General features: G+C 34.6%; 1 protein-coding gene across 14 annotated transcripts in view; it reads left to right on the forward strand.

Moving 5' to 3' along the window:
- Nucleotides 1-26,428, forward strand: part of STXBP5 (syntaxin binding protein 5) — a 120,377-nt gene that overhangs the window by 77,244 nt on the left and 16,705 nt on the right. For 2 of the 14 annotated variants that reach the window (XM_069786952.1, XM_069786951.1), the window contains 9 exons: nucleotides 826-1,046; nucleotides 2,568-2,746; nucleotides 4,571-4,696; nucleotides 5,182-5,333; nucleotides 6,841-6,924; nucleotides 13,195-13,260; nucleotides 16,875-16,934; nucleotides 17,029-17,076; nucleotides 24,193-24,243. In XM_069786952.1, the coding sequence (XP_069643053.1) occupies nucleotides 826-1,046; nucleotides 2,568-2,746; nucleotides 4,571-4,696; nucleotides 5,182-5,333; nucleotides 6,841-6,924; nucleotides 13,195-13,260; nucleotides 16,875-16,934; nucleotides 17,029-17,076; nucleotides 24,193-24,243 (987 nt within the window). The remainder of the gene's footprint in view (nucleotides 1-825; nucleotides 1,047-2,567; nucleotides 2,747-4,570; nucleotides 4,697-5,181; nucleotides 5,334-6,840; nucleotides 6,925-13,194; nucleotides 13,261-16,874; nucleotides 16,935-17,028; nucleotides 17,077-24,192; nucleotides 24,244-26,428) is intronic. The other 12 variants (XM_069786953.1, XM_069786954.1, XM_069786957.1 and 9 more) reach the window with 12 other exon arrangements.

Below are 26,428 nucleotides of genomic sequence, written 5' to 3' on the forward strand. Positions count from 1 at the left end.
AAGAAAATGTAAGAAAGAATTAGAATTGCAATTAAGAATGATCTTGCTAATCATTGAATAGCATCCAAGACAATTTATTTGAATATAGGATCAATGATTTACACTCAAAACTTGTTCTGGGGGAAAAAAAAAAAATGGAGATCTAATGGATTGTAGTGTCAGTGTTGCACAAAAAAAATAATCATTGGGATAAATAAGTGGGAATATCTGTAAAACCAACATGGAGTAACTCTTTCACAATTTTAAACTGTGACAAGGCCTCACTAGAACAGTTCTAGGAAAACGCTATCAAGAAAAATATGGACTGATCAGAGGGCAGCGCTTTTGAATGATCAGACAGGACAAAATAAAAATTACAGGAACTGGGGCTGTTAAGTCTGAGAAGACAGGTGAGAGGCCACGGATTTGAAATACTGTAAGGAGAAAGGAAAGGAGCTTTACTTTCTCTGCCATAGATAAGCTTAAGTTGTGGGTATGGCACATGTAACTAGATGTTATTGTTATAAAGAGATGCTTAAGTATAGTTAAGCCTTGAGAAGCTGTGAGGGCTTAGTTTATAACTGAAGCTTAGTACATGTCTATCAGGAAAAGTGGTGCTGTAGGGGGGGTTTATTTTATACTAACTGATCCTGCATTAGGCAAGTGGTGCACTGCATGGGCAGAGTGAACACAGGTATTCAATGCTTCTATTCTGCCCTCTTTTGTTTAATATAGTGGCTTTATCTATGAAGGGAAGTTTCTAAATTAAAAAAAAAAAATTAACAAGAGAAAAATACCTGTTTAGATCAAAACTAATTTTTTTTTTCTTTTCTGGTTTGTTCCTAGTAACGCTGCAAGTGCTCTATAAGCTAAAAACAGCCAAAGTATTTGAAAAATCCCGGAATAAAGATGACAGGCCAAACACAGATATAGTAGATGAAGATCCATATGCTATTCAGATCATCTCATGGTGTCCAGAAAGTAGAATGCTGTGCATAGCTGGAGTTTCTGCACATGTCATTATTTACAGGTTCAGCAAGCAGGAAGTGACAACAGAAGTCATTCCGGTAACTAGTATAACCATTTCTTAACTTTGTAGGATTTAGCTATAAGAATACTGTTGTAGCAATTTACTACTTCATTGTCTTTCATTGTATTAGTGAAATGGACAAACACAATTGCCTCAAAGTGAGATGTATTTTTGTGGAGGAAAAATAATAAATTATGAAATTTGGCAAAAAGTGAAAATTGCACACCAAGATTTTGGTTTTCATTAGCTTTTTCAGCTTTTGCAGCCAATAATCATTCTTTGTTCTATTTATCAAAGCAAATAGTGAATCAAAACTTGGCTGTATCCAGGGTAAAAAGAAAACAAGTGCATGAGATGTCGAGTTGGAGAATTTTCAAAGCTTTTAGGGAGTTGATTCCTTTTTTTTCCTTGATTCATAGTAATTACCACTTGTCTTGGTAAAACTTCTGCAGTATGCAGAGCTGGAAGAGCAAAAGCATGCCGGACGTGCCCTAAGGTCTCTTAAGGACTTTGCAGTGTCACTGTTTTATTCTGTATAAGATACAATGATGAGTTCTATTACAAGAGTTTGAGAAGTCCTTTGTTAAATCAGACACACACATGCAACTTTATCTGAATGTATGAGCTGAAAGCTAACTTGAAGCCATTTAATTATAAAATGTTGTATGTTCCAAGTAAAGCATTAATCATAATGTAGTTGGGTCCCGTCCCCCGCCCCTTATTTTGCCCCCTTCAGATAAGTCTCAGTTGAAGGAGATGAAGCATATTTTTTTTCCTTCTGGTGTTTACTTATGTACAAGTACATTCCCTTATGAGGGAATAGGTTTTTCTAAATGATTTTTACAAATCAGCCCCTAGCAAACTATTCTTCAGTAGTAGGAATGCTTTAGAAACAATAGTGTGTGGTTCTTTTTTTCAGTCCATGAGTTAAGTTATACTTTGCAGATGATGAGAATAAAACAGTGGAAAACTTTACACTGCGCTACAATTAATCCTAATATTGTTATAGATCCAGCAGAAGGAAATCTGAAGTCACGATGAACTCCACAGTTCTTTAAAATGTATGGTTTAGTTCAATGCAGCATCAAACTGAACTAAGTCCCATGTGTACAGTGCTACAATAGTATAAAGTGTAGCTGTTTGTATGCCTTCAGCTCATCTTAGGTTTAGCATTCCTGAACTACATAAAACAAGTCCTCTTCATAGCTGAGAATTTTATGTGCACAGAATGATAATTAAATGGGTCTCGTATCCAATATTTAATTTCTTTCCAACATTAAGCATCAAACTTTTAAACATTGGGAAATAGGTTAGATTGTCAAGTTTTAGCAATCTTCAGATATTCAGTCTGTAGTAGTTAGTATGACTCTGTATTTCCAAAGACTACATGTGTGTGTTTAGGTTGCAGTGTTTATTAAACTACTGGTATCTTTTAAAAGATGGAAAAGTCCTGGATGCCACTTTCATCACTAGTATCTTCCGTTGCGCTTCATTTATTTCATATATAGTTTTTTGAAAGGCAAAGTTTATTGATAATTTTTTTTACTTTAATTTACAGATGCTGGAGGTACGTCTGTTATATGAAATAAATGATGTTGAGTCTCCAGATGGCGAGCAGGTGCCACCTTTACCAACTCCAGGCACAGGTTCCAATCCTCAGTCCATTGTTCCCCAGTCTCATCCATCTACTAGTAGCAGTTCATCTGATGGACTTCGTGATAATGTTCCATGTTTAAAGTAAGTATATTCTGTTATACTTTTGTTGAGTGTAAAACTTTACAAGAAGATGTGACGAGAATATATGTACTTTGATATAATTACAGAAATGTCATTGTTGGCGAAAATGTTTTATTTCTTTGAGCAACGTTTTCCAAATATCTGAAAGTTGAGATCTGTTCTAAGAAATTGTTGCAATCTTAGTTTCTTTAAATTTCATAAGTTGATTTAAAAAAAAATAAAATCTGAAAACTCTTACCTTATGACTGCTGCCTGCTTTAGGAAACTTTGGCATAGATGATAGTATAATTAGAGATGCTCATGCTTTAGAGCAAATATTTTCAATAGCAGCAACATATAGTTACTTTGAAATTTTCTTGTCCATTGAAATGAATAGGCAAATTAATGTTTTGTGGCTCTCCTTAACTTTAGGCCAATTATGTCTGAAGAGATTTTACCTGTTAGTTTTCCAGAGCCTTAGGTTTTTAGAGCCAGATCAAAAGCAATGAAAATACTTACAAATAACTTAACTTAAAGGTAACTTTATCTATGCTTATAAATTTTTTTTTTTCATAACTTTCCAAGGGAAGTACTTTGTATTTTGGAAACAGGAAACAGAATCGAATAGATGTCCCATTCTCATGGATCTTCATTTTGCATGATGCCTCGTAGTGCTCACAGTGTAGGTCTTTGACCAATTTTCAGATTTTTTTTTTTAAATTGGGAGTTTTTTCCTTAAGGTTCTTTGTGTGTGAACTTTTACTCATTTGAGAAATGAAAGCTAAAAGACAACAGTTTTTTTTACTCTTCTACAAGAGTGCATTATGAGGCCTCTATACCATCACCTTTTCCTTACACAATATACATTGAACTTCATTTTCAGATATAAAATGAAGAAATGTATGTACTTTTTGTTTTCTGAAGCTTTAAGGTCCCAACTTGGATTTTAATTCTTTGAGTGCATCCATCTAGAAAATAACTAATTCTGATGAGGTTATTTTATCTGGGTGGGTGTTTTCATATATTACTGGTTGTACAGAGTTGCAGAAGTGTCTTTCTAAAGAAAACTGGACAGAGTAGAGAAATTGGAAAATTTTGAATTTTTGTAAAATATTGGCAAACCAAAATATGCATTAAAGAGAATGAATGAGTTAAAATAAGAGGAATTCAGGAAGCAGAGGAGCTTATATTCTGTGTAACTTTTTTCACCTTTAAAGATGAGAAAGACCTAATCCTTCCTGGAGGACATTCATAAGTTTGTTCATCAGCATGCAAACAGAATCTTTCCAGGAGCTTCAATTCCCCCATTCCCAGGTTCATTCCGTACAACTTGGCTACCTTTATAATAATTTACCTTGCTTTCACTTTTTTCTACCGTATCATCAGCTTTTTGTTTGCATTTGTCTCAGTACATTGTGCTTTTGTTTCCTTTTTCAGTACACTTCTTCCACATGCATCCCTCACCCCCTTCCATTCTCTAAATCGGAGTTCTTCTGGGAACTCTGAAAAGAATGGGTAACACCTTCCTTTTAGACACTGAATGCCTTTATCTGTTCAAGTCAATATAGCATGTTAACACTGTTATGCCTTGCTCTGAAGAGGGGAGAAATGAAGTATTTGTGGTCATTGCTCAATTAAGTATCAATTAGGTAATGAATAAAAAGAGCCCTTGAAGAAGTGAATGACCAGTTCCAATGTGTTTTTTTCTGGTTGCTTGTGTTGATTTTTTGCAATTTCCAACTTTCTGAACTCCAGTGTGGTGTAGAATTTAATGAATTCTGAGCCCATAAGGAAAAAATGGAGACTGTGGAGAGTCATAAAAAGAGTCATTTGCTTACTTTGCAGAGTTAAAAATTCTCCTCTCAAGCAGTCTCCAGGCTACCAAATTGAGCTAGTTATCCAGCTAGTATGGGTGAGTGGAGAACCTCCTCAACAGATAACCAGCTTAGCAGTCAACTCGGCATATGGCCTGTAAGTATATTTGACAAAGTTCTTTTCATTATTCTGTTAAAGAGGTTTAAAATTATCTATTAAAAATTAGGTCTCCATGTGTGTTCACATAAGCTGCACAGCAACACGAGAGGCAGTCAGTCTCCTGTGCTTAAAAGATAATTCCTTTTGGGTCATGGCAGATCCTGATGATGTTAACATCAGAAACGAATCAGTATCACTCTTCCTCACCTGGCACTTTATAGCCAAGAGTAAGTGTCATTTAAGGCACTGTCAGATAGATTGGCAAGTACAATGATGGTGATCTGTTCTACTCAGTGTCACATGTTTTTACAAGACAACAATTAAACAATACTGCATTCTAAAATAGTAATTTATAAATATGCGTAATTTAGTGTAATTCATAAAAATTAGAAGTCTTAAAATGCTGAACAGCAGCAAAGACCGATATAAAACTTTACCAATATTGATTAGCACTATCTTTCCTTCCACTTCTCTTTTTCCAGAGTAGTTTTTGGAAACTGTAATGGTATTGCGATGGTTGATTACCTCCAGAAGACAGTGCTCTTGAATCTAGGCACTATTGAACTGTATGGCTCCAATGATCCTTATCGCAGGGAGCCACGATCTCCCCGAAAAACTCGGCAACCGTCTGGAGGTGAGTAACCCAAAACTTGTTTTAACCAACTGTGCCTTTCTTCTGAGCTTATCTGGACTAATATTATATATTCTTTGAATACAAGCATACTTTTCTCCATTTTTTAGTTTCATGCTTTCTTCTTGATGTGTCCCTAATGTTACTATTGCAGGTTTGTTACTTCATGTTTCCTTCAAAACTGTTGCTTAGTGGAATCTACTTATGCTTGATATCATTACTTATTTTTTGGTGGCATGTATGCTTTAAGAAAAAGCAGATGGGAAAACATTATCTGTGTGAATAGATATAACTATAAATGTACAATGGATTTACGCAGTTTACAAGATTTTAACTTAACACAGCATGAAGTAGTAGAGGTATCCTGGTATTTCTGATAAACCTTGTACCCATATCACATGCTTGTATAAACCCATTAATGTTTGCAGATAGCCGGTGTATCTGCTGGGATCTTCTTGCTTCCTGTTTTAAACTTTGACTAGAAATGTCCCTGATAAGCTAAAACATTACATTGCATATGCTGTTATGTTATGCTTGAGAGGAAGCCTTCGATTTAAATGAACAAAAGAAACTTCCAAATACAAAATTGTAAATTAAATCTTTTTTGAAAAAAGGACTTTGATTTAAAAATATACTCAAGAAGGGTGTTCCTTTGCAGCTGAGGAGGAAAGCGACTTCTGAGTCAAAATGCCAAGCTTTTTATTGCCAAAAGGAAAATTTAGTGTTTTTAAATTATTTTCTCCTCTTTGTTATGTAGTGGACAGTTTTAAGTTAGTTTGGAAAACAGCTGAACACAGAATGATAAACAATGTCACTGCTGCCCCAAATTATTATTTTTCAATAGGAAATAATCTGTTCAAAAAACTTCATGCTCTAGTCTTGGTTGCTTTATTTTAAGAGATCCAGAATAAAGTCCAGGTAAGTTCTTTCAGAAATATTTTATTCAAATTGAAGTGGATGCTGTAAGATGTATTTTAGTAAATCATTGGTTTGACAGAGATCCAGTTAACATCAGTCAGCTTATTTCAACTGAGGAAACTGGTCTAAAAATCATTAATGTAGAGCAGAACATATGCAGTTGGTAACCTATCAGGTAAAATATTTTCTTCTAATATATAAAAACTTTATTTAAAAAATTACTTTTTAAGAGAGAAAGAAATAACTTTACTGGTTGACTCCGTTAATTCCTCTTGGGAACAAAGAGCTTAAATTCCACTTCATGCATTTAGACTATAAACTGCCTTTTGGAGTGTTGAACATTACTTGCTTTGTTTTCTTGGCTTTTGTTATTTTAATGTATTGAATCTGCGTAACTCTGAGTTACAACTGTGTCTCTTCATGAATATAACTGTTACATGAAATCATATATTTTCATCTTACATTTTAATACTAACGATCTGCATGGCAAGAGCATTTTATAAACCTGGTGATACAAGTTATTCTGCTGGCTTTTCTGTCTCAAATGTACTGTTAGTGTCTCCGTCTTTCCTTTTCTCATTGCTTCATAAAGGTATGCTGACTGTGGCTTCTTGCATGTGCGGCCTTTCTAACTTATATTCAGAGTCTGTGAAAAAGCTTCGCACGTCTTATTTAAGTAAGTCATCTCATGGCAATAAAATATTTTTGAACATCTGAACTTGTTTTTTTTTTTCTTGTTCACTCACCATAAATATTTTTGTTCATTTTAAGTAATTGTTTTACTTCTAGAAACCAATTTTAATCCATCACACATCTATTGTGTTTCTTGTTCATGGCATCTTTAAAAGAAACTTGAAGGGAAAAAACCAACCGTAATAGTATCCGTATTTTGCATTTTTTGAATGAATAAATATCAAAAGCAATAGGAGATGCTGTCTCAGAAGTTACTGATGTCTACAGACCTGAGATCTTACTCGTCAAAATTAGTGTTCTTTTGAGATCTGAGGCTAGATGCTTCCCTTGCTTGGTCCCCTTTCTGGCAGAAAAAGCTTCAGAACTCTAGTGTTAGATTATTATTATTATTAATAATAATAATAATAATACTTAACATCGTAAAAGACAGTGATTTGTCTGTTACAAATGAAAATTTACTTCTACAAAGATGATGTTCATAGGGATTAAGATTGGAGGTGTTTGTGTATTGGACAGCCCTGTGGGGTGCCTATGTGAGGGAGGTAGCCCACCAGAACCATGATTAACCTGAGGGCTTCTCTGACTTATTCCATCATTCACAGCATCCAAGAATTTGGAGAACATAACACAAAGCTGATTTTTAAAAGCATAACATTGTTCCTTTCCCTAGGATGCCAGTTTTCTCCAGCCCTTGGGCAGAGGTAGGTAATCTCATCCCATTTTTTAATGAAGGAGAGTGGAATAAAACTAAGCTAAGGGAAGAACGACCTGGAGTAAAAAAAAAAAATAATTAAAAAAACCCCACAAAACAAAACAAAAAAACCCCACCAAAACTAAAAACACCCCTTGAGATTGTGGTCCAATTCTCTTAGTTCTGGGAAATTTCTTTTCCTAACAAGAAAAAAAAATCTTTCAGACAGGCGGAGAGGGGTAGGCTCAATAGCCAAATACTGCTTTCTGTATAGTCTTCCATCCTTTGCTGCCAAGGGACAAAGGGAGCTAGGCATAAAAGAAATGCTTCCACCTTAAGATGATACAGAACTGAAAACCAGGATCTGCCACTGATTTATTACTGTTAAGGAAAGTAAAAGATGGGCAGAAGTGCCAAAACTGGTTTCTGAAGCCAACGATTGTAAAGCTGAATTTACCTGGACTATTCAATTTAGGAATATGTTAAAGCAGGTTTTGTACAAAAGAGTTAATTTCTTAACCATGTAGTTAATTCTCTTTCCCTCCACTGTCCTGCCAGTATCTTGGTCAGCTGGAGCTACAGTCTTTCTAAAAACTGAAAATAACTTCTCTAGAGTTATCATTTACTATTTCTCATTATTTGTACTTCTTTCAATGTATGTTGCCCAGACTTCAATAGCTTAAATAATAAAGCATTATTGCTATGTAATTTTTCACAAATAAGTCTGTTACATTAAAGAACTATCCTTTCCTATATTTATAGGATTGGAACTATAAGATTTGGATTTTGCATTCTCCCTTTCTTGAACATTAATATCTGCATTTAGTGTCTTCAGAAATGCAAGGAACTAATATTTCCTTGGTTTTGTTTTGAAAGATATGCCTTCATTGAATTCTTTATTGTTAAAACATTTGTATCTTAATACTTTTAAATTTATTTTTCTATGAATAAAGACATTTTCAACTACTGTACAGCTCTAATAACCTAGGGAGTACTAGTACTTAATTTCTAAATTTTCCTAGAAAAAGTGCTTATGTATTTAATGTGTTTGTTTTGGAGAAACTGAGTATATTTCCCATTCTCTCGGAGACAACCACAATGTATTTAAAAAAAAAAAAATCATACTAACCTGTGCATGCATTTGGACAAGTTCTTAATTAGTTACATTAAGTTCGGGTTCAGACAGCATGCAGCAGAGCAGCATATTGTTACTGTACATTGTAGCCCAAGATTGATAGAACCAAAAATTAAATTATTTCAGTATAGAAAGGAGTAAGAAAACATTATTCTCTTACTCAGCCACTTCCATAGGTTTTGCCCAAAAAAGGCTGCAAGAATTGGTTCTTCCTCATTAAGAACCCTGCTATTCTGTATGTTCCAGCATAAAATGTCTATGTAGTAGATCATCATTATCTGCATACATATTTGTAATTTAGTAAATGGCATGTCCTGAGTAAACCAATTGAAAATTTAGAAATACTTTTTTTAAAAAAAAGTTCATAGAGTAAGAGTTACATATCTTCTAAAATATGAATGGAAATGCAAGATTTTTCCCTTCAGTTCTGTTGCAAGAATATGATGTATGTTTCTGTCATCTTATTTTTTTCTACTCAGAAAAGAAATTCAGATTCCCGTCTTAAAGCAGCATCTATTTAGAGACAAGGCTCTCTACACTAGCTAGACTGTAAACTGTCTTTTCAGGCTAGCTCAACAGATACAAGCTCCCAGTTGGGATCGTGTTTTGGAATTTATCAGTGATTCATAACCAGGTATATTACTCACATGTTTTGGGTGACAATTTATAGTTTGTGAAGCATGCAGTATATGTGTTTTGTGAAGGCCTGCTAGACAGTGTCATCAGGTACTTGTCAAGGATAAAAACAAAGTCAACCTTTGCCTTGAGATCATAGTATTGGGGGCGGGGGGAGAAACCAACTTTGGCCATGTACTGGAAGACATAAAATGTGTAAGTAAAAGCTTTATAGTATGATGAAAACCGTACACAGTGGAGGCTTATACTGTTCAGAGACCTTTGCTTGATATACTGTTTGCTAAATATGACAGGAGCCATTAAGAATGTCAATATTGGTACCAAATTATCAAACAATTGGTAATTTTATGACTAAACACCAAAACTTATGGACAGCTGTTATTTTTCCATGCTAAGTTACATAATTGAGTTCACATAGGACACCAATCTTAACTCTTAATATTGGTGGGAGTTACAAGATTTTATGTGATTTCTCGACTAGTACAATATAATACAACTTTTTATAAGTTAGTATTTCCTAGCTATACCAGAGGCAGTTTAGGATTCTGACAAAATAGAAGCAGTTTTTTGTATGCATGTGACTTTAAAAAATTTTTATTATACATCAAAAAACCTTTTTTTGAATGTGATCTACAAGGGATTCAGAACTGGGGTTGAGTCAAACCTGAAGAAAATACATGCCTAGAACTCTTCTGGGGTTGCTTGTTCTAGTTGTTTTCCCTATTCCCTTTCTCCTTGAAATGGATGTGGACATGAGCTGTATGAACTTTTAACTTGAACATCAACTAAACCAAACCGAGATCAGCTGTGGCTAAGCCAAGTCCAGAACTGAATCAGGAAGTTGGTTTGTTGGGTTTGGCAATTTTTTTGACTCTGTTTTTCAGGTTAATTGTTTTTAATTCTAGCTTTTACCTCTTCATATCAAGCTAGTTCTAGTTGTAATTTTTCATTAGGCTGGTTTCCAGTCAAGTTGTAGTTTCTTCAGAGACATATGTGCCTAAAGCTTATGTGGAAAAGCTGGCAAATGTCTCATCAAACTTACTTTATACATCAGTTAATTTCAGTTGTAAGTCTAGGGAGTTTTTAATGCTGCATGGTAATTTTTATGTCTTTAATGAATGACATTATTTGATTTTTTTTTTTTTTTTGGACATTCATTTGGGGAGGTTTCAAGTTTCTTGCTACTAGAGTTCAGAGAGAGATAAGCTAAAAGCTTATTAGAAGGTCACTTTTCCATATATTTGTGTTCTAGCAGCTTGTCATCTTTACAGTTCTGAAATGGAAACTCTTGGATCAATTTGCTTTTGTAATCCGTAGCAATTTGCACATATGCTGTAACCCTGAAACCAGAAAACTTTTCCAGGAGAGCTGCTTTACTGCCAGTGCACACACTGCTTCTATCAGGGTACCTGGGGTTTTTAAGATGAACAGCAATAACGATTGTTACACCAGTTTCTTCTCATTGGTCACAGACAAACCCTCATAGTTCACAGACTTAGATCATTCTTGTTATTCTCTGCTTAGTTTAAATACTAATACAGTCATAGGTAAAATTACTTTTTATCTATTTCTGTTCCTTGTTCTGTTTTAAATAATAGCAGTGATGACTATGCTTAGATTTCCAAGGTTTATGTGCCATAATGATTGTCATTATGCTCACTTACTTTTTAGTGGGATAAATCCTACCTAATGCATAAAACTAGTGCACAGGTTTATGATGAGAGAATGTTTTAGGGGTTTTCTGTTGGATCAATTGATCTGAGTTATTAAGATGTATATTAATCAAATTATAGCCTCAAGACTTCTTACAAAGAAATCAAGCATGCAGGTGTGTGACATCATTCTTGGCTAAAGACTATTCCTGTCAATGCAGGAATTTTCATAGGAGAACTAGTGTGAGAACTTAAACTTTTCCTATGAAGATAAAGAATTAAAATATTTGCAGGAAAGTTCCTGAAGTGCATGTTTGGATTTGTTCAGTTTGGCTCCTGAAGGAGCATGATCTAGAAACACAACTACCTCTAAAAGCACAGTACAGGTTTGTCCTCCCAGCACTGCTACTTTCTAAAACTTATATTGCTTGTTGGGAGAGCAGCACCTGGATTTTTGAAAAAATCTTTTTACACTACCCTGTTTAGTACAAAACATTTAGACCCCCATGCATGTTTAAAACTCTGGTGCTTTCAGATGTCAAATCATACTTTTTTAGAGAATAGGTACCACAGTTATCCCAGAGTGTTCATTGATTTACTGATAGATAAATAAATGAATTGCTTTATTCTTTCTTCTGTGTAGTAGAAAGGTATAGCTTCCACCTGGGATTTCACCATGCATTTTAGAATTTAAATCAGTTCCTGGACTGTTGTTCAGTATAGGCTTAACCAAGCCTGAAGATCATTTGACAATTTCACATCAGTCCTAGCCTTTGAGTTTTGAGGTTCAAGCTGTACATGCTCTTAGTAATCTTAAAAAAGACTGTTTTGCATAAATGAAACTGTGTGTGAGGGCAACATACTTTAATGTGTTCCACATGGATACGGTATTTCAGGAGAACTTTTTTCCTTTAAATGATTAACTTCTGGTATAGTATTTGGGAATTTTGAAGCTTTGATAGAAGAGTAGTGCTGTTCCCATTTCTTTTTGTTGTCATCTAACAGGTATGTACAGATGCATTAGTGAACGTGTAGTATACAGCTGTATAGACAGGCTTTGCATGTGCAAGCCCTTGTTGCCTTAGCCATTACCATTACACTTCTCAAGCTTTTTGACTATTTGAAATATTTGTGTGCATGCAAAACCCTTTCATTTTAACAAATATTTCTTAACTATTAGTGTTAAGCATTACATGCTTGTTGGTATCAGTATCGCATCACGACATTTCTGAAGGAAAACTTTAATATATAAACCTGAAGATGCTTTACTAGCCTTAAAATATCAATAAAATTCACTTTTCTTAATTGTGGGCAGTCTTGACAGCAAGTTCTGGTCAAAAAGGAAAATAGAAAAATACCTTGTATACTTCTATTTAGTCCTAGGGAATAATATTTAGGACCCGTATGAGGCAACTTCCATCTTTAGCATCTGATTGTGGACTCCTATGCTTTATTTCCTTCACTGAAACGGAAGGAATGAGCTTTTAGATATTAACATATTACAGTTATTCAAAGGATCAGATTTGACAATGTAAGAATTTAGTGGATTTCCTCCATACAAGAAAGAACATTTTTGTAAGCACCCTAGAACCTAAATTCTGTAAGTGACATCAATAGGGAGTTTTGCTGGAAAACAAATTTGGCAATGCAACAGCAAATACAAAGTGTATCACTGTAACAGTGGGAAAATAATTTAAAAAAAAATGCACCGTAGTTTCACGCATCATACTGCACACATGGTTATAATCGTCAAGATCCTCTTTCATCTGACTTTCTTTTGCAATTATATTTTTAATATAACTCTAGGATTTTTTCAAAACAGAAATATTTGTACTTAATATATGTCTATAGTGTGTAAATAACTGTTCTGGTAAGTCTTGACTTGCTGAAAATATGGTGGTTTTCACTGAAATTTAATGAGGAAGCATATTATGTAAAGAAAGCTTTAGTAGGAAGAAGTGACTCTACAGTCACTGTGGGTAATGTTCAATTTAAAAAAAAAAAAAAAATAATAATACATAACAGAAATTCTATCACAACTGGCTGGTTTGTAGCCAATAAGAAATGAAGTTCCTAACTGTAGCGGAAGAAGGTATAAAATAGCAGCTGTATTTATTATATACTGGTTTTGTGTTCCAGCAGGTCTTTGTGATATTAATGAAGGTACAATGGTGCCAGAAGACCGCTGCAAATCGCCTACTTCAGGTAATCATAACTTTCTCTGATCTTCAGCTTCTGATTTGCCCAGAAGATGGTATGCTTTAAGTCAACACTTACTAGTTAAGTAATTATATAAAATCAAACCTGTTGTCTTCTCACAAACTGTTTGAGCTGTCATGAATTTTGCTGTGTTGCACAGCTGCATTTTTAAAACAGGGATGATTTAAGAGATGCAATAGGAATATGTCATAAAGATGAATGAAGAGAGATATAATCTGAAATACTTATGCTTCAGGGAACATACTGCACAATGGAATTTTGAAACATTGATAAGAGATGCACAAATTCCTGTAATAGTCCATGTGATTGTGTTTCAAAGTCCTCAAAAGTGGTAAAGATTATTTCTGTAAAAAGAGCTAGTTTACTTCTGCTTCCTCATACGTGGTAAATTACTATTTTTCTTTGGAATCAGAGGTCTTCAGAAACTGGCATCCTTACAAAGTAGGAGTTCCCTACTTCACGCTTCCCCCCTCCCTTTTTTTTTTTCCCCTCAGTTGCCAGTGCTGTACGTACAAGAATATTTTAAATGACAGCTTCAGCAATATGTAATACTATTTAGTATTTTGTTTAATGTCGCCTAGTTGAGGTTATAGCCATGTAAATGCTTGATAGTACATGTCAATATATAGTATTCAAGATGAATGCTTCATGTAGTAGCTAAAAACTTGTTGCTTATCTTCACTATTACTGTGAGAAAACTTTTGAAGTAATATGTCACTTTATGTGTTTCATTCAAAGTTAGAGTAAAGGACAAAATTGCAGGTTTACTCAAGTAACTAGTCTGTGTGCTCTTTGCAATGTAGTACAAAATGGTAATCAATATAGGAATCTAAAGATAGATTCCTTTTCTGTTGTAGCCTGTACCTTTCAAAGCCAAGTTGAAAGTATAACAAAACAAAATATCCTGTTTGTACCTCAAGTAGAAATTTTAACATAAATTTTAATTTCTGATTTGACAACTGCAGTCTTTTGATGTCAATTTTAAGTTGTGCAAAACTCATCTGGATCAGTCAATGTAATTTTCTTTTTTGCTAACCCTTTCTTAGTAACAGATTTATTTATAATTAAAGTAAAATTTGCCTGGAAATTTTTAATTAAAAATTCTTAACTGAAGATGTGATTTCATGACAAACCTGTGTAATGCTAAGTACTGGCATGCTGAAGTAGTCAACTTCAGCATCATTTTTAATGGTGGTGTTTAGAATAAAGCGAATCTGTCCTATTTCATTTTTAAATATCAAGACCAGTGTCTGCAAATACCTTGTTGTGCAGTGCTGCAGTTGCAGTAAATCACTTTCACTCTCAAGGTTGAGGAGAATTATTGTTCTTAGTAAGGTATTCAAATTTGACCCACTTAAACAGTCCAGTCTACTTTCTGATAGACTGTTATAAAATGTGTACAACAAACAACTAATGAGTTGTAACCCTTAATCTGTATCCTTTTTCCCCCCTTGTTCCAGCATCACTCAAATGTCAGCCCAAACCACTTCCAACTGGTACTGCTAAAACTTAAAACACTATTTAAATTGAATTAGAGGGTTTCTTTCCTAATTTAGAGTTGAAGTAGATTAAAACTCAATTCACCATTTCCACTAACAGTACAGTGAAAGCAAGCCCGAATCAAGGTTTATATGGAAAAATCCTAAATTTAACAATTTGCCTCCCTTCCCTCTGTGTTTACCTACCTCACTCTCTCCTGAGTTGTGTTTGCTGAAGTAGGTTAAAAACTGCCATCTGGATATTTCTTTAAGAGGATCAAAAAAGTGGCCACTTAGAATAGATGGATTCAAATGAATTCCTGAAAGGAAACAGAATTAGGGGTAAATTCCTAATCCTGCAGAGGTAGAAATCAATCTCCAATTTGAGTTGACTATCTGAGAAGACTATTTTGAAGTTAGTTCATATTAGAATAAAATCTAGAAGTTTGGAGAACTGACTATTCTGTGAAAAGAGTATATAATGTCTTAGGTACACACACAATATTGAAGAGAAATAAGACTAAAGTACCAAAAATAGTGAATGGACAAAAGATGGAGGGGGAAAGCCACTGTTGTGTTCCCCTGTAAAATAGAATCTTGAACTAGCAAGGTTGGACTGTGCCTTGCTTCCCTCAGTTCTGTCCTTTCCTCCCAGCTCTTGGTGAATGAGATAAGGTTCATGGCAGGCTTTTCCAGTTTTCCTCTGGGAAATGTACTTGGAGGGAGGCACCTCCCTGGTAGGGAAATCATTTGGTGGTGTTTGTGAAGACAGAAGAGCTGCAGTTCCTTAGGTTTGGTTTAAGTTTTATATCTTTTCTGGGCAAGAGCACAAGACTGGAAGGAAGCTTGAAAATGGCATATAGTTTTCAGAGAGGTAAGAGAGGACATTCTGGAGAAATCAGCTGCACAGAATTGCTAAGCTTGAGATGCAGGACAGAGGCCAGATTTAAATGAACTTTTTCCAGTCTAGAGGCTCTCTAGTAAAGAGAAAAATACACTAGCACAAAAAGTTTGCTTGTTACTAGCTTTAAGATTGGAGGATGGGATTTGCAATTAAGTGCATTATTGGCTTTGACGGTTAGAATATGATCTGTAAAACAGACCAGTCACTGTTTGGGCTGAAGTCTGCATTTGCTCAAGTGATCTAAATCTTCCACCTCTTCCACCTTTCCATGGCCAGGTGAAGAGAAGTGGAAGCTAGCTTCTGTTAGACTTCCTGCAGTGGGTGGTTATACAGTTCAGAGGACTGTGAAAGGGACTACCTGCCTATGCAAGTTAGGAGAGTGTCCCGCAGTTTTAATAACACAGTACTATGGAAATACTGTGAAAATGCAAGAGAAATAATAACTTTATCTCCTGCTTTTTCCTACAGAAGTTAAAATGTAATAAGTTTAGGCTCCAGTGGCATTTATCTGAGCCATAAAACATTGCATAGTGTTGTAGACTGTCAAGTTTTTGTGTTCATGAGTGTCAAAATGTTTGCATTATATTGTGAAAGTGTAAAATAAGAATAGAAAATCCAATGACATTTGGCATTTTTTAGTTGAACTGAGCTTTAATTTCATGACAATCATAAGCCTCAAGTTGTGGCCTATAGCCACCACTGGTTTTTCAGTATTAAGGATTCAGAAAAATCCTAGGTGGCAGCATTGGCTCTGAGTTGGCTGCAGAACAGTTGAAGAACTGTGACCCAAAAGTGAATTACTGCATTGGGAAAAAAACCAAATTTTCAAATTTGAGCTTATTGTTGCGGCAGTGTTCTGTGAATTATAATTTAGGTTAATCTTTGTGTCTGGAACCATGATTAGAACAGCAATCTAGTTATTAAACATAAGCATTTTATTCAATGAGGGAAATATTTCTAGCAATAAATTTGTACTCTGCAACATTTTACCTTGCATTATAATTTTTGTGGTTAATCTCAATATCGCAGAATTTCTGTCATACCAAAATAATTTGGACTTTATAGTGTCTAGTACAGCTACAGAGAATACCAGTATCAGTATTTGATATTTTAATATATCTTTGTATTTTCCTTAAACTCAAAGCTTGTATTAATACATTGGTTTTGTGTCAAACATATATCTTTGTATATCCATTTCATTCTGTCTTCACTCATAGGTTCTGGTTCACCAAACAATTCTGATGATGATCAAAAAATGAATAATTTTATAGAAAAGGGTACAGTATTTTTCTTTTCTATAATCTTATTTTTTCTTCAGTTCATCCTTTGATACACTTAGATTGATCTTTTTTATTAAAATATTATTTACAGTGAAGACCAAAAGCAGAAAGTTTTCCAAGATGGTAGCCAATGACATAGGTAGGAACTAGAAAAATTCTGCTCTGTTCCTAATCCAGTGCCTTACTCTATGCAACACTAACCCAGCAGCAAAAAAACCAAAATAAAATTCAAATTTCAATGCATTAAGTTATTAATTTTTCATCCTGTATGCTAATTGGTAATTCTGTGGGCTGCTTCTATACTAAATACACTGGGCACAATAATTTCTAAAAAATCAATGATATTAGTGGTTTAAATTCTCTGACTTTACAATTGCACTTCTCTATTTTCTGGATGGGTGAAATTCTAATCTGTACTAAGAGTTCAGTCTATGCGAGTGACAACATTATTCCACTACTTTTGCAAAGGTACACTCTCTTTGAGAACATGTGGCTGATTTAATTTCTTTTTATGTCTTGCATTCATAGCCATATGGTCAGATTTCCATATGACTATGGTCAAGATAGAGGTAGTAGCATGTTTTCATTTAATTGTCGGGAGGAGGACTTGGTCATATATAAGTACCCCCCGTTACTGTTCCAGAACTGCATTTACTTTTCTGCATCCATCAGTGACACAATACTTTACCAGCTCTAGACTTGTGTCTAAAAAATTTGGTGACAAAATTGTGTTGGAATATGTTGTATGCAGGTAGATTGAACCCTTTTATGATTGGAATGGAAATTAACTCTGCTTCTGACAACTGGGCCATTACATAAATGAAGGCGAGAGGCTGTATGATTTAATTTTGTGGAAGGGACTCTTCTTCCATAACCGGGATATGGTTATTTTAATTTCAGTATCACTGTGTTAATGGTTCATTTTGTTTTTGTTTAGTATGTTAGTATATCATTGTAGGAGGATTTCACTTCATCTCTTTAGTCAGATCAAAAGGTTGAACTACTTTATATAGTAAAACTGTTTGCTAAATTACTATTTCATAGGTTGTGTGGAACCATAGGTTAAGAATAGGGAGGAAGAGATTTATTTTCAGGTAATCTCCCTTGGTTTTGCTGTTTGGGAATTTAACTTTTATCCGAAACCATTCATCTCTTTCATCGCAATTCCATAATTGAGAATAAGAATCATTGAAAATTCAGTGAGATAAATATGAGTATGATGAAGTTCTCTTTGGAATCTGAGGTACAGAATGAGGAAGAGTAAGAAGATGCCCTTTTTTTAGTACTACGTTGAGCCCTTCTTGCAGTGGTAACAGAAATGTTATGGAAGATGAGTTCTGAGACAGTGGAAGCCTGAATATAATTCAAGAAAGCAAATGGCTGTCAATAATATGTCAAGTCATCTCTAATTATTAAAAACTGAGTATCGTTTACATGAGTATTGATTAATATGTTCTCCTAAAGGAAATTCAGGCTAACTAGAAACTTACGTTCAGTTCTTCTAACAAGAAGACCACTTAATCTTGTACATGTTGTATCAATGCCTGTTGATGATGTAATGTTTCCCCTTTGTCCTAAAGCAGTCTCTTCTGAACTTAAGACAACTTATCTTGTGCAAAAAACATAGTATGTTTGAGTGCGACTTCATTATTTTTTTACTTTTTTCGGAGTAAAGTTACAGTATTAATAAAGCATGCTAATGAATTCTGTAGAACTGTTGACATCTGCTTCAGCTTGAAGCCTTTCAACTGAAAGTATTGTGAATGTTTTTCACAGCTAAAAAAGCAAAACATTTATTTACAAGTAATGCACTCTTCAGGGCATAAGTTAAACACAGAGTTAATTGAGACGATAATGCATTTGACATGTAATTCATAAGCGTCTCCCAGTCAGCCCATACTGTGATTTGTGTAACTTGCACAGTTTATTGGAAGTTTGAAGGAACTTAATTATTTCATCTGTATTCTGTTAGACTTCTGAGTGGTTCGATGCTGTGCACTGAATGTTTTTTTTCACTGCCATGTTTTCTATACCTTATCTGGCATGTTTACTATGCATGGCTCTTTCTTAACTTACATTCTAAGCTCTTCCATATAAGTAAAACACCTCTTCTTTGGTGTTAATAGTTGCATGGTTTTGCATTTCATTGTTTTAATCTGAATTACCAACTAAATGTGAATGGACAATGAGTTTTGTAAAATGTGAATGTCACTTACTGTTGTTAACTTCATGTTGTATGAAATACTGTTTACCATCAACTGTGTTCACATGGATGAATTTGTACGTAGGACAGTTGTAGCTCTTTGCACTGGCATATAGTGCAGTCAGTTCAAGTTCTTTCGTTTCTTTGTCAATATGTGAAATATAACCCGTCAAATGGATTGTGAAACAGAATAAGAATTATTTACATTGATCATTTCAGTTGCTTTTAATATCACTCCTGTGGTTTTTGTCACATGGGAACAATAAGTAAGGGAATACTGCTTGCAAAGTAATTTCATTTCAGTGATAGGGCTGTAAGGTAGTAACATAATACACATGCATTTAGAAATATGAAGTCATTATCAATTTAATCACTTTATTGGAATTATGTAAAGACATCTTCATTTCTATAGATTTCTGTCATTACTGACAGTGTCAGACAAGGATTCTTGCTTTGTTAAAGGATCAAAAACCATCTAAGACTGCAAAAATAGCATAAATAAACTAAAATGTAAATGCTTCATGTACCAACACTTCAGCTTTCCCATATATACTGTTAAGATCAGTTGGTCTTCTGGTTTTTTTCTGAATCCTCAGTTGTGAATGTTCCATGCTAAGGAATGGGTAGTAACTCAAGTTAAAGACCTATTGTGAGTATGCTGCTTTTGGGTCACATTTCCTTTTTATTTGCATCAGAGGTGAACTTTGGAAAAGTTGCAATTACCTTGGATATGTGGAGATACTTGGTTTAACTAACCATTTCTAGAAACTATAGAAAATACTGTGGCCATTATTAAAAGCAGCCATTTCTCTTGGGAATGGCAACTATTTGAAAGTATAAATAATGTGCTGTGAAGTAGTACAGAGAAGTGTATCAAATGTAGATGAACTTACAGGAAGAAGAATTGGTAGGAAGTATTTAATTTCTAAGGCCATGTCATTTTTATAGAAAGGCTTTGTGATCCAACTTCAGTGGAAGCAAAATCTTAAGCTGTTTTACTCATACTTTGGTCAGTTAATTATCTGGCATGAAGAGATATATGCAATTAAATATACAGCTACAAATCAGGTCAGAAGTTAAGGGGTATTGTAACGTCCATTTATGGAAGCCTTAGTAAAGGTACATGCAAAATACTGTAGACTCTCAGACCTTCATAACTGTTCCAGTAGGCTACACATCAAATACTTTTCAGGAAAAGTGGTTTGATTTATTTTCGCAGTTTATACATTTAAAAACAATTGCAAACAATATTTGTAGGCAGATCTAAGCAGAGCAGCTTTAATTCCAAACTTCTGTAATCCCTGCTGTTACTATTGATATAAGGCTTCTCACATTTGTTACATTCAAAGTGTACACCTTAATTTTTCAAACAGTGCTAAAGTCATTGACTGTTAATGCTGGTTTATGGAATCAAATCTTAAGATGCTCATAATAAGTTCTCTATTTGCCTTAATGTCAGAGCAAGACTGTTTCTTTGAATGTGTTTTTAGTACTTTGGTCTAATTTTGGATATATCAAGTACATCGTTTCTTATGTTTTCTTGTAAAATGGCTTTATTACTCTGATATCAAATTTAGAGATTTCAGCATTGATAATCTATTTCTTTATTGTACTGTCACCAGTACAGTATTCAATTCTTTAAGCATCTTGAAATTGGTAATGTTAATCTTTCACTTCTGTGTAGTTGTCAAATATAGAATAATTTGGGAACTTTGTTATGTCTAACAAATTCTAAGGTGCTTAGTTATTTCTCATGAAATGTTAAATGAAATAGGCTTTATGTAAACTGTTCTTTTGTCTGTAAAAACACCAAGGCACTGTCTCCTTTATAATCTTTAGAATTTTTTTAAAGGGTTTAGACTGTTTCCTTAAATAAGGAATGTGTGAGTAATCACTCTATAGCTTTCAAACTGATGTGCTTATACATTCTAAAGTATCAGCTCAGGATAACCCACTGCAAATAAAATATGACTATTACTTTTAAGCCACAGCTTCCTATTGATAGTTCAGTCATGTCTCAGCCTTCAGTTTTTCTTCATTAAATTGCTTGAGACTCCTATGCTGAAATGCAACACACTATGCCAAGGTAACCATTCGTATTTTAACACCTCGCCCCCTCAAGTCTCACCTATGAGAAATCTCCAAGAATCTTGAACGTTGGTTTTGGACAGTTCTCTAACGTCATACTTTCATGTTATACATATTAGCAACAGAAAGGGAGTGTGCGTGCGTGTGTGTGACTCTAGGTTTTCTAATTTAGAGGAGTATTAAATGTAGCTCTAAACACGGGCAAAATAGTCATTGTTGCCTTGAGCAGCAATGTGCCAGGAGGAGCAAAATGTCTCCCCTGTCTCTGTTTCCTTGGTGCACACCAGCCACAGAAGGGTAGTCTTGGCTGTAAACACTTCAGTGACCGCTGCCACCACCAAGAGAGGTATTAAACTCTGATATGACAGCTACTACTTGAGATTAGCTACACCCAGCAGTCACAGTCACCGTCACCTTTGCCCTGTTGTACAACTGGAGTAAAAAGCCTGACATTGAGTGCTCTCTATGTAGATCTCCATCGTATCTCTTCCATTTCTCTGATTTGTATCTTTTGTGTCATAGAAGTTGTCTATCGTTGCTGTTTTTCATCTGGGGCATAGCAAAACTGAATTTTCCAAAACTATTGTAAACCATAAGCCAGATATGAATACAAGCATGTTTCTTTTATACTAAGTAATGTTTGTTAAAAATGGCTTAGCTGGCAAAATACTCCTATTTTATTATTGCATCTTTAGGCACGTTTTCTTTAAACACAAGATGGCAGTACTGCTATGTAAATAGTTTATTGTTTCCTATTTACATTTGAATTATTGAGGGGTTTGACACATTAATGTATGTTTCGAAATGTATTTTTTTGTATAGCACATTAATGCACATTTTCTAGCAATGACATCCGTTTTAACAATTTGTGTATTCTCTTGTCCTATTAATGAGGCATAGATCAGTGTTTGTAGAAAATGATGTCTAACATATTTGTTTTACCTTATCAAACTAGTTCACACAGCTGGCCTTTTGCTGAGGAGCAAAAAGCTAAAACGGGGGGACTGACTCTTAGAATCTAACACACTTGCCTGTACTGGTTATTACCTGCTATATTACCTCTTACCTAGTACCTTTTTTTTTGTCAGTTTTCTCCAAGTTTTTAGAATCATGTGTTTAAACACTTCTATTTGAAAAGCCAAAAGTGACTGCTCTGGTCTTCAAAGTGACTAATCATTGCTGGTATTCACACATGGTAAAAGCTGTGAAGAGCCAAAAATAACTCAAGTTTATTTTCTGTGTGCGTACTTGAGCTTTTGTTCAATATCTCAGCTTTTATGATTTACATGTCTAACACAGAAACAAGTTTTATGAGGAATGCCCATCTTGTAACTCACAATTCCAGGTGAGGTTTCATGATCTCCTTTCAAGCTGATGTAAGGTCAAGCTGACAGCAAAAAGATGACCTCCTGGTCACTAGTGCTGTTTTGTACCGTGCTTTTCTGCTTGTATAGCTGAGCTCTGATCTGGAACAGAAGTTGATCTTGTTAAAAACAACTCTTGACAGAAATTTCATTTAAATGAGTTTTGGCCTCCCCATTAAGCTAGGCAGATGCCAGTGCCAATGCAAGGATGAGGGTAGAAAACACGTAGTCAGACTGCCCTTTTCAGTTTCAGCCTGTGCTAAAATAAAGTGACTAGCATTTCATTCTGAGAGTAAGTAATTTCAATTTAATTTGAATAGGACATACTTTGTAACATTGACACATGAAGGAAATTAGAAGATTATTTCTGGAGTCTTATTCTCAAATTTTTGTAATGTATGACAGGAATAAAACTGTTCAACTATTCAGATAACTAGCATTTGCAATATTGATGAGCGTAATTGATGATACAATGAGGTATTTCACTTTCTGAAGGATTGGAAGTAACTTTAAATCACATGCTGTTTTTCAGGATATGTAGAAAACGGAATGATTTCTGTTAAAATGATAATTAGAATAAAATAACTATTTTTAGCTGAGAGAAGCAGCAAGGTTCAGGCTGCTTTATGACTGGTATCCATTACAAGGTACTCCTAGAATTATAAGGCTATTGTCCACATCTGCTATAGGTAGAGAAGTATTACCTTTACAAGATGGTGAAGAATTAAATGATATATCAGAATTCAAGCGTGTGGCTGGGAAATAAATTCAGAGTCTAGCCCTGGTCTAGTAGTTAAGCTACATCAAAATTATTCCTTCTCTAGTAATTGTTGAAAGCTGGAAGAGGGATGTATGGCTACTAATTTACTAGTGACTTCGATTATAGCAGCATTTGTTAATAGTGTACTGCATTTTAAATGGACCACAAGATTTCCATTCCTATAAAGAGAATTTTCCAAGTCAGGGATGAGTTCAGGTGCTGTTTTTGACTTCAGCAATATAATCAAAATTATACTATCTTTTGTTTGACAGTGCTGCAAGTGTTTGTATGCTGCTGATTTTATAACTATTCTCTGTAACATTTTCATAGTTACGGATTGCATCTCATTACTAGCTTTTTACACATGTGCATTAATGTTTTAGTGTAATTAAAAGTTCATCTTTTCTCTATTTTAAGTATCTTGGGTTTGATCAGGAAGTAGGGTAGAAGAAGAGGGGATGGGATGCTAACTTTACGTAAACTTCAGTGCACATTCTTGCAATAGCCAAGAGTCTGTATTCTGTCCTCTTACCTGAGGAGATAAAACTTGAGGTTGAGCCAAAGCCAAATCCATCCAATCCATCAAGTTCTGCCTGAAGCCTGAGGAGAAACAAAGCTTGGCAAAAGTCAAAGTGCTGTATTTTGGGGATTTTGGTATCTGTCACATTTTACTTTGCACCCCTTCCTTGTGGAAGTGAGGCTGTGCTTTAGTAGAAATCCTGTTAAGTACTGCAATTAATGTAATAAACAATGATATATTAAATATTGGGAAAGAAGCAAATAAAGGCCAGCAGAATCATGTTTATTCCTTTTAAAAAAAAGATATACTTCACTTTTCAGCAAAGATGTCCAGGAAGCTAAGTTTGCCAACTGAGTTAAAGCCTGATTTAGGTAAGTTTACATAGTTGATTTTATTTTTACTAAAACTGTTTTACAGAATATGAGTACATTAAAGTGAGAGTCCTAAATTATGTAAACTATCATGACTTTGTTGCATTTATCTGAAGTCTAGAACTAAAATTTTAATTCCACTCTTTTTGGGGGCTCTCAGGCACAAAATGTCATTGCTGTCATCATAAGGTAAGCCTGCAAATCTTGTATGTGGCTTATCACACTTTAATCATAATTTTTAGGCATCTGTCACTCACTTTATCGGTAGTGCTGTGATAGCAAAAGTGTGAATAAGCAGGTAATGTAAGGAAAATTGCTTCCTGTTTTGAACCATCTGATACATTTTAAATTGAAAAATGAAATATCTTAAGAATAACAGGATATGTTGAGGTCCAGTCAACAAATAATTGGACATAGTTTTACAAATGTTGTCTTGTGACCACTCTCTCTAAATGAAAATAATATACAGCTGTTTGGATGGATGACCAGTCTGAGAATTTATTTTTTCTTGAAAAAGCACAGTAACTTTCTTTTATATAAGAAGCAGTTCAGTTGAGGTTGTTAGTACTAAAGGTCATTGTATTGGATAACTGAAACATCATACAAATGAGTAGATTTATTATTTTTTTAGTACTTTGCCAGCTTGTAGATCAGATCCAGCTCTCCTGCCTTGTTCTCTAAAGATGATGGGGGACAGCTGTAGACCTACAGCAGTAGAATGTAGCCTGAATGTGAAAGCTGCCTTCTGCCTGCCACAGCTTGCTCCCCCTCCTGCAGCAGAATTGCTACCACAACCCCAGCAGAAGACAGACCAGGATCAGACTGGCAGCTGCAAAGCTGTGTATTTGGCAACTGTTGCTATCAGCAAGGAAAGAGTCCATGGCACTGGAATATCCTGAAACTGAGCTGGACCACCCTGATTTACAATTTACAATTACAGCTCGCTCTACTCGGAGAAATGTTGGAAGGAACCCTCAGAGATCCTTTAATCCATTGCTATGGCAAGGATCCATATGTCTGACAATTTAACCTCTCATCTGTTCATGAGCCTCCAATAAATAAGTTTTTAGAAAAATTCCCAGACAGAAAGTTCCAATGTTTTATATTCAGACAAATTTCCTGTTATTTAATCAAACTTCCTTGCTTCCATATTAACTTTTTCTTGTCCTTTCCACAATGAACAGGGATAACAAGTGCTCCCTATCTTTTTGTTAGCCATCTTTTATGCTGTTGAAAGCTGTCATCACATCTCTAATCTTCATTTTTTTACAGTTTTTTTTTTTTTTTTTTTTTTTACAAAATTCAGTTCCTTCTCCTTTTTTAGGTTATGTTGTCTAAATCTAGGATGGCTTCTGTTACTCTCCTCTGAACTTGGAATTTTTCTTCATCTTTCTAAAGCTCTTGTGCCCAGAACTAGAGGGATTTAACTGGCCTTGTTGGCAAGAAAGAGCAGAAAAATTTGATTTGTCTTTTCAATCTGTTGCTGTTCTTCCTTACTATGTTTACTAATTTATTAGGGATGGTTTCAGTTTAGGGTGACTTTTGTCATACTTTGCAAACTGGAACACATTTGTATTTAAATATTATCTAATTAATTCTACTGTTGTTTTACTCCCAGTTTTTGATAGCAATAAGTACTTAAATGTGTTGTGGTTTTGGTTTTTTTATGAAGACTGGAGAAAAGAGAATGCTTAAAGTCTTTCAGCACTTTCTGATCCTGAAAGAGTTTCAGCATTTTCTACATCATTTAATACTTGCTGTTCTTTCTGCTGAAATAATGGAATTTTTTTTTGTCATCTCACTTCTGGTATACTCATAAAATAGTTTGTAACTTCTGAATTGTAATAGCCTTTGGTTTTGCTTGGCTTTGCATATGTATGGATATCTTCACTTAGATGCCTCATTTTGTTCTGTGTAAAATTCTTTTAGGTTTTCAGGTCTGTAAATAACTTCCTTAGGCAATTATAATCTTTTTTTTTTATTTTTACTTCTATCTTTTCTCCTAGTGGGATAGCTTTTGCATAGTGTTCTTCAAAGATTGTCAACTTGCTTGTATTTTTTTTGTCACTTATGTGGCTGTATCTACTGGCTCTAGGAGACACCTGAAATGCCTTTCTCCCAAGCTCATTATGCTTATTATTTTCTCTCCTTTCTTTCCATGGCTTCTTGAAACCTACTCTTTCAT

The sequence above is a fragment of the Haliaeetus albicilla genome, chromosome 7 (genome assembly GCF_947461875.1).
Source record: "Haliaeetus albicilla chromosome 7, bHalAlb1.1, whole genome shotgun sequence".
In the NCBI taxonomy this organism is placed as follows: Eukaryota; Metazoa; Chordata; class Aves; order Accipitriformes; family Accipitridae; genus Haliaeetus; species Haliaeetus albicilla.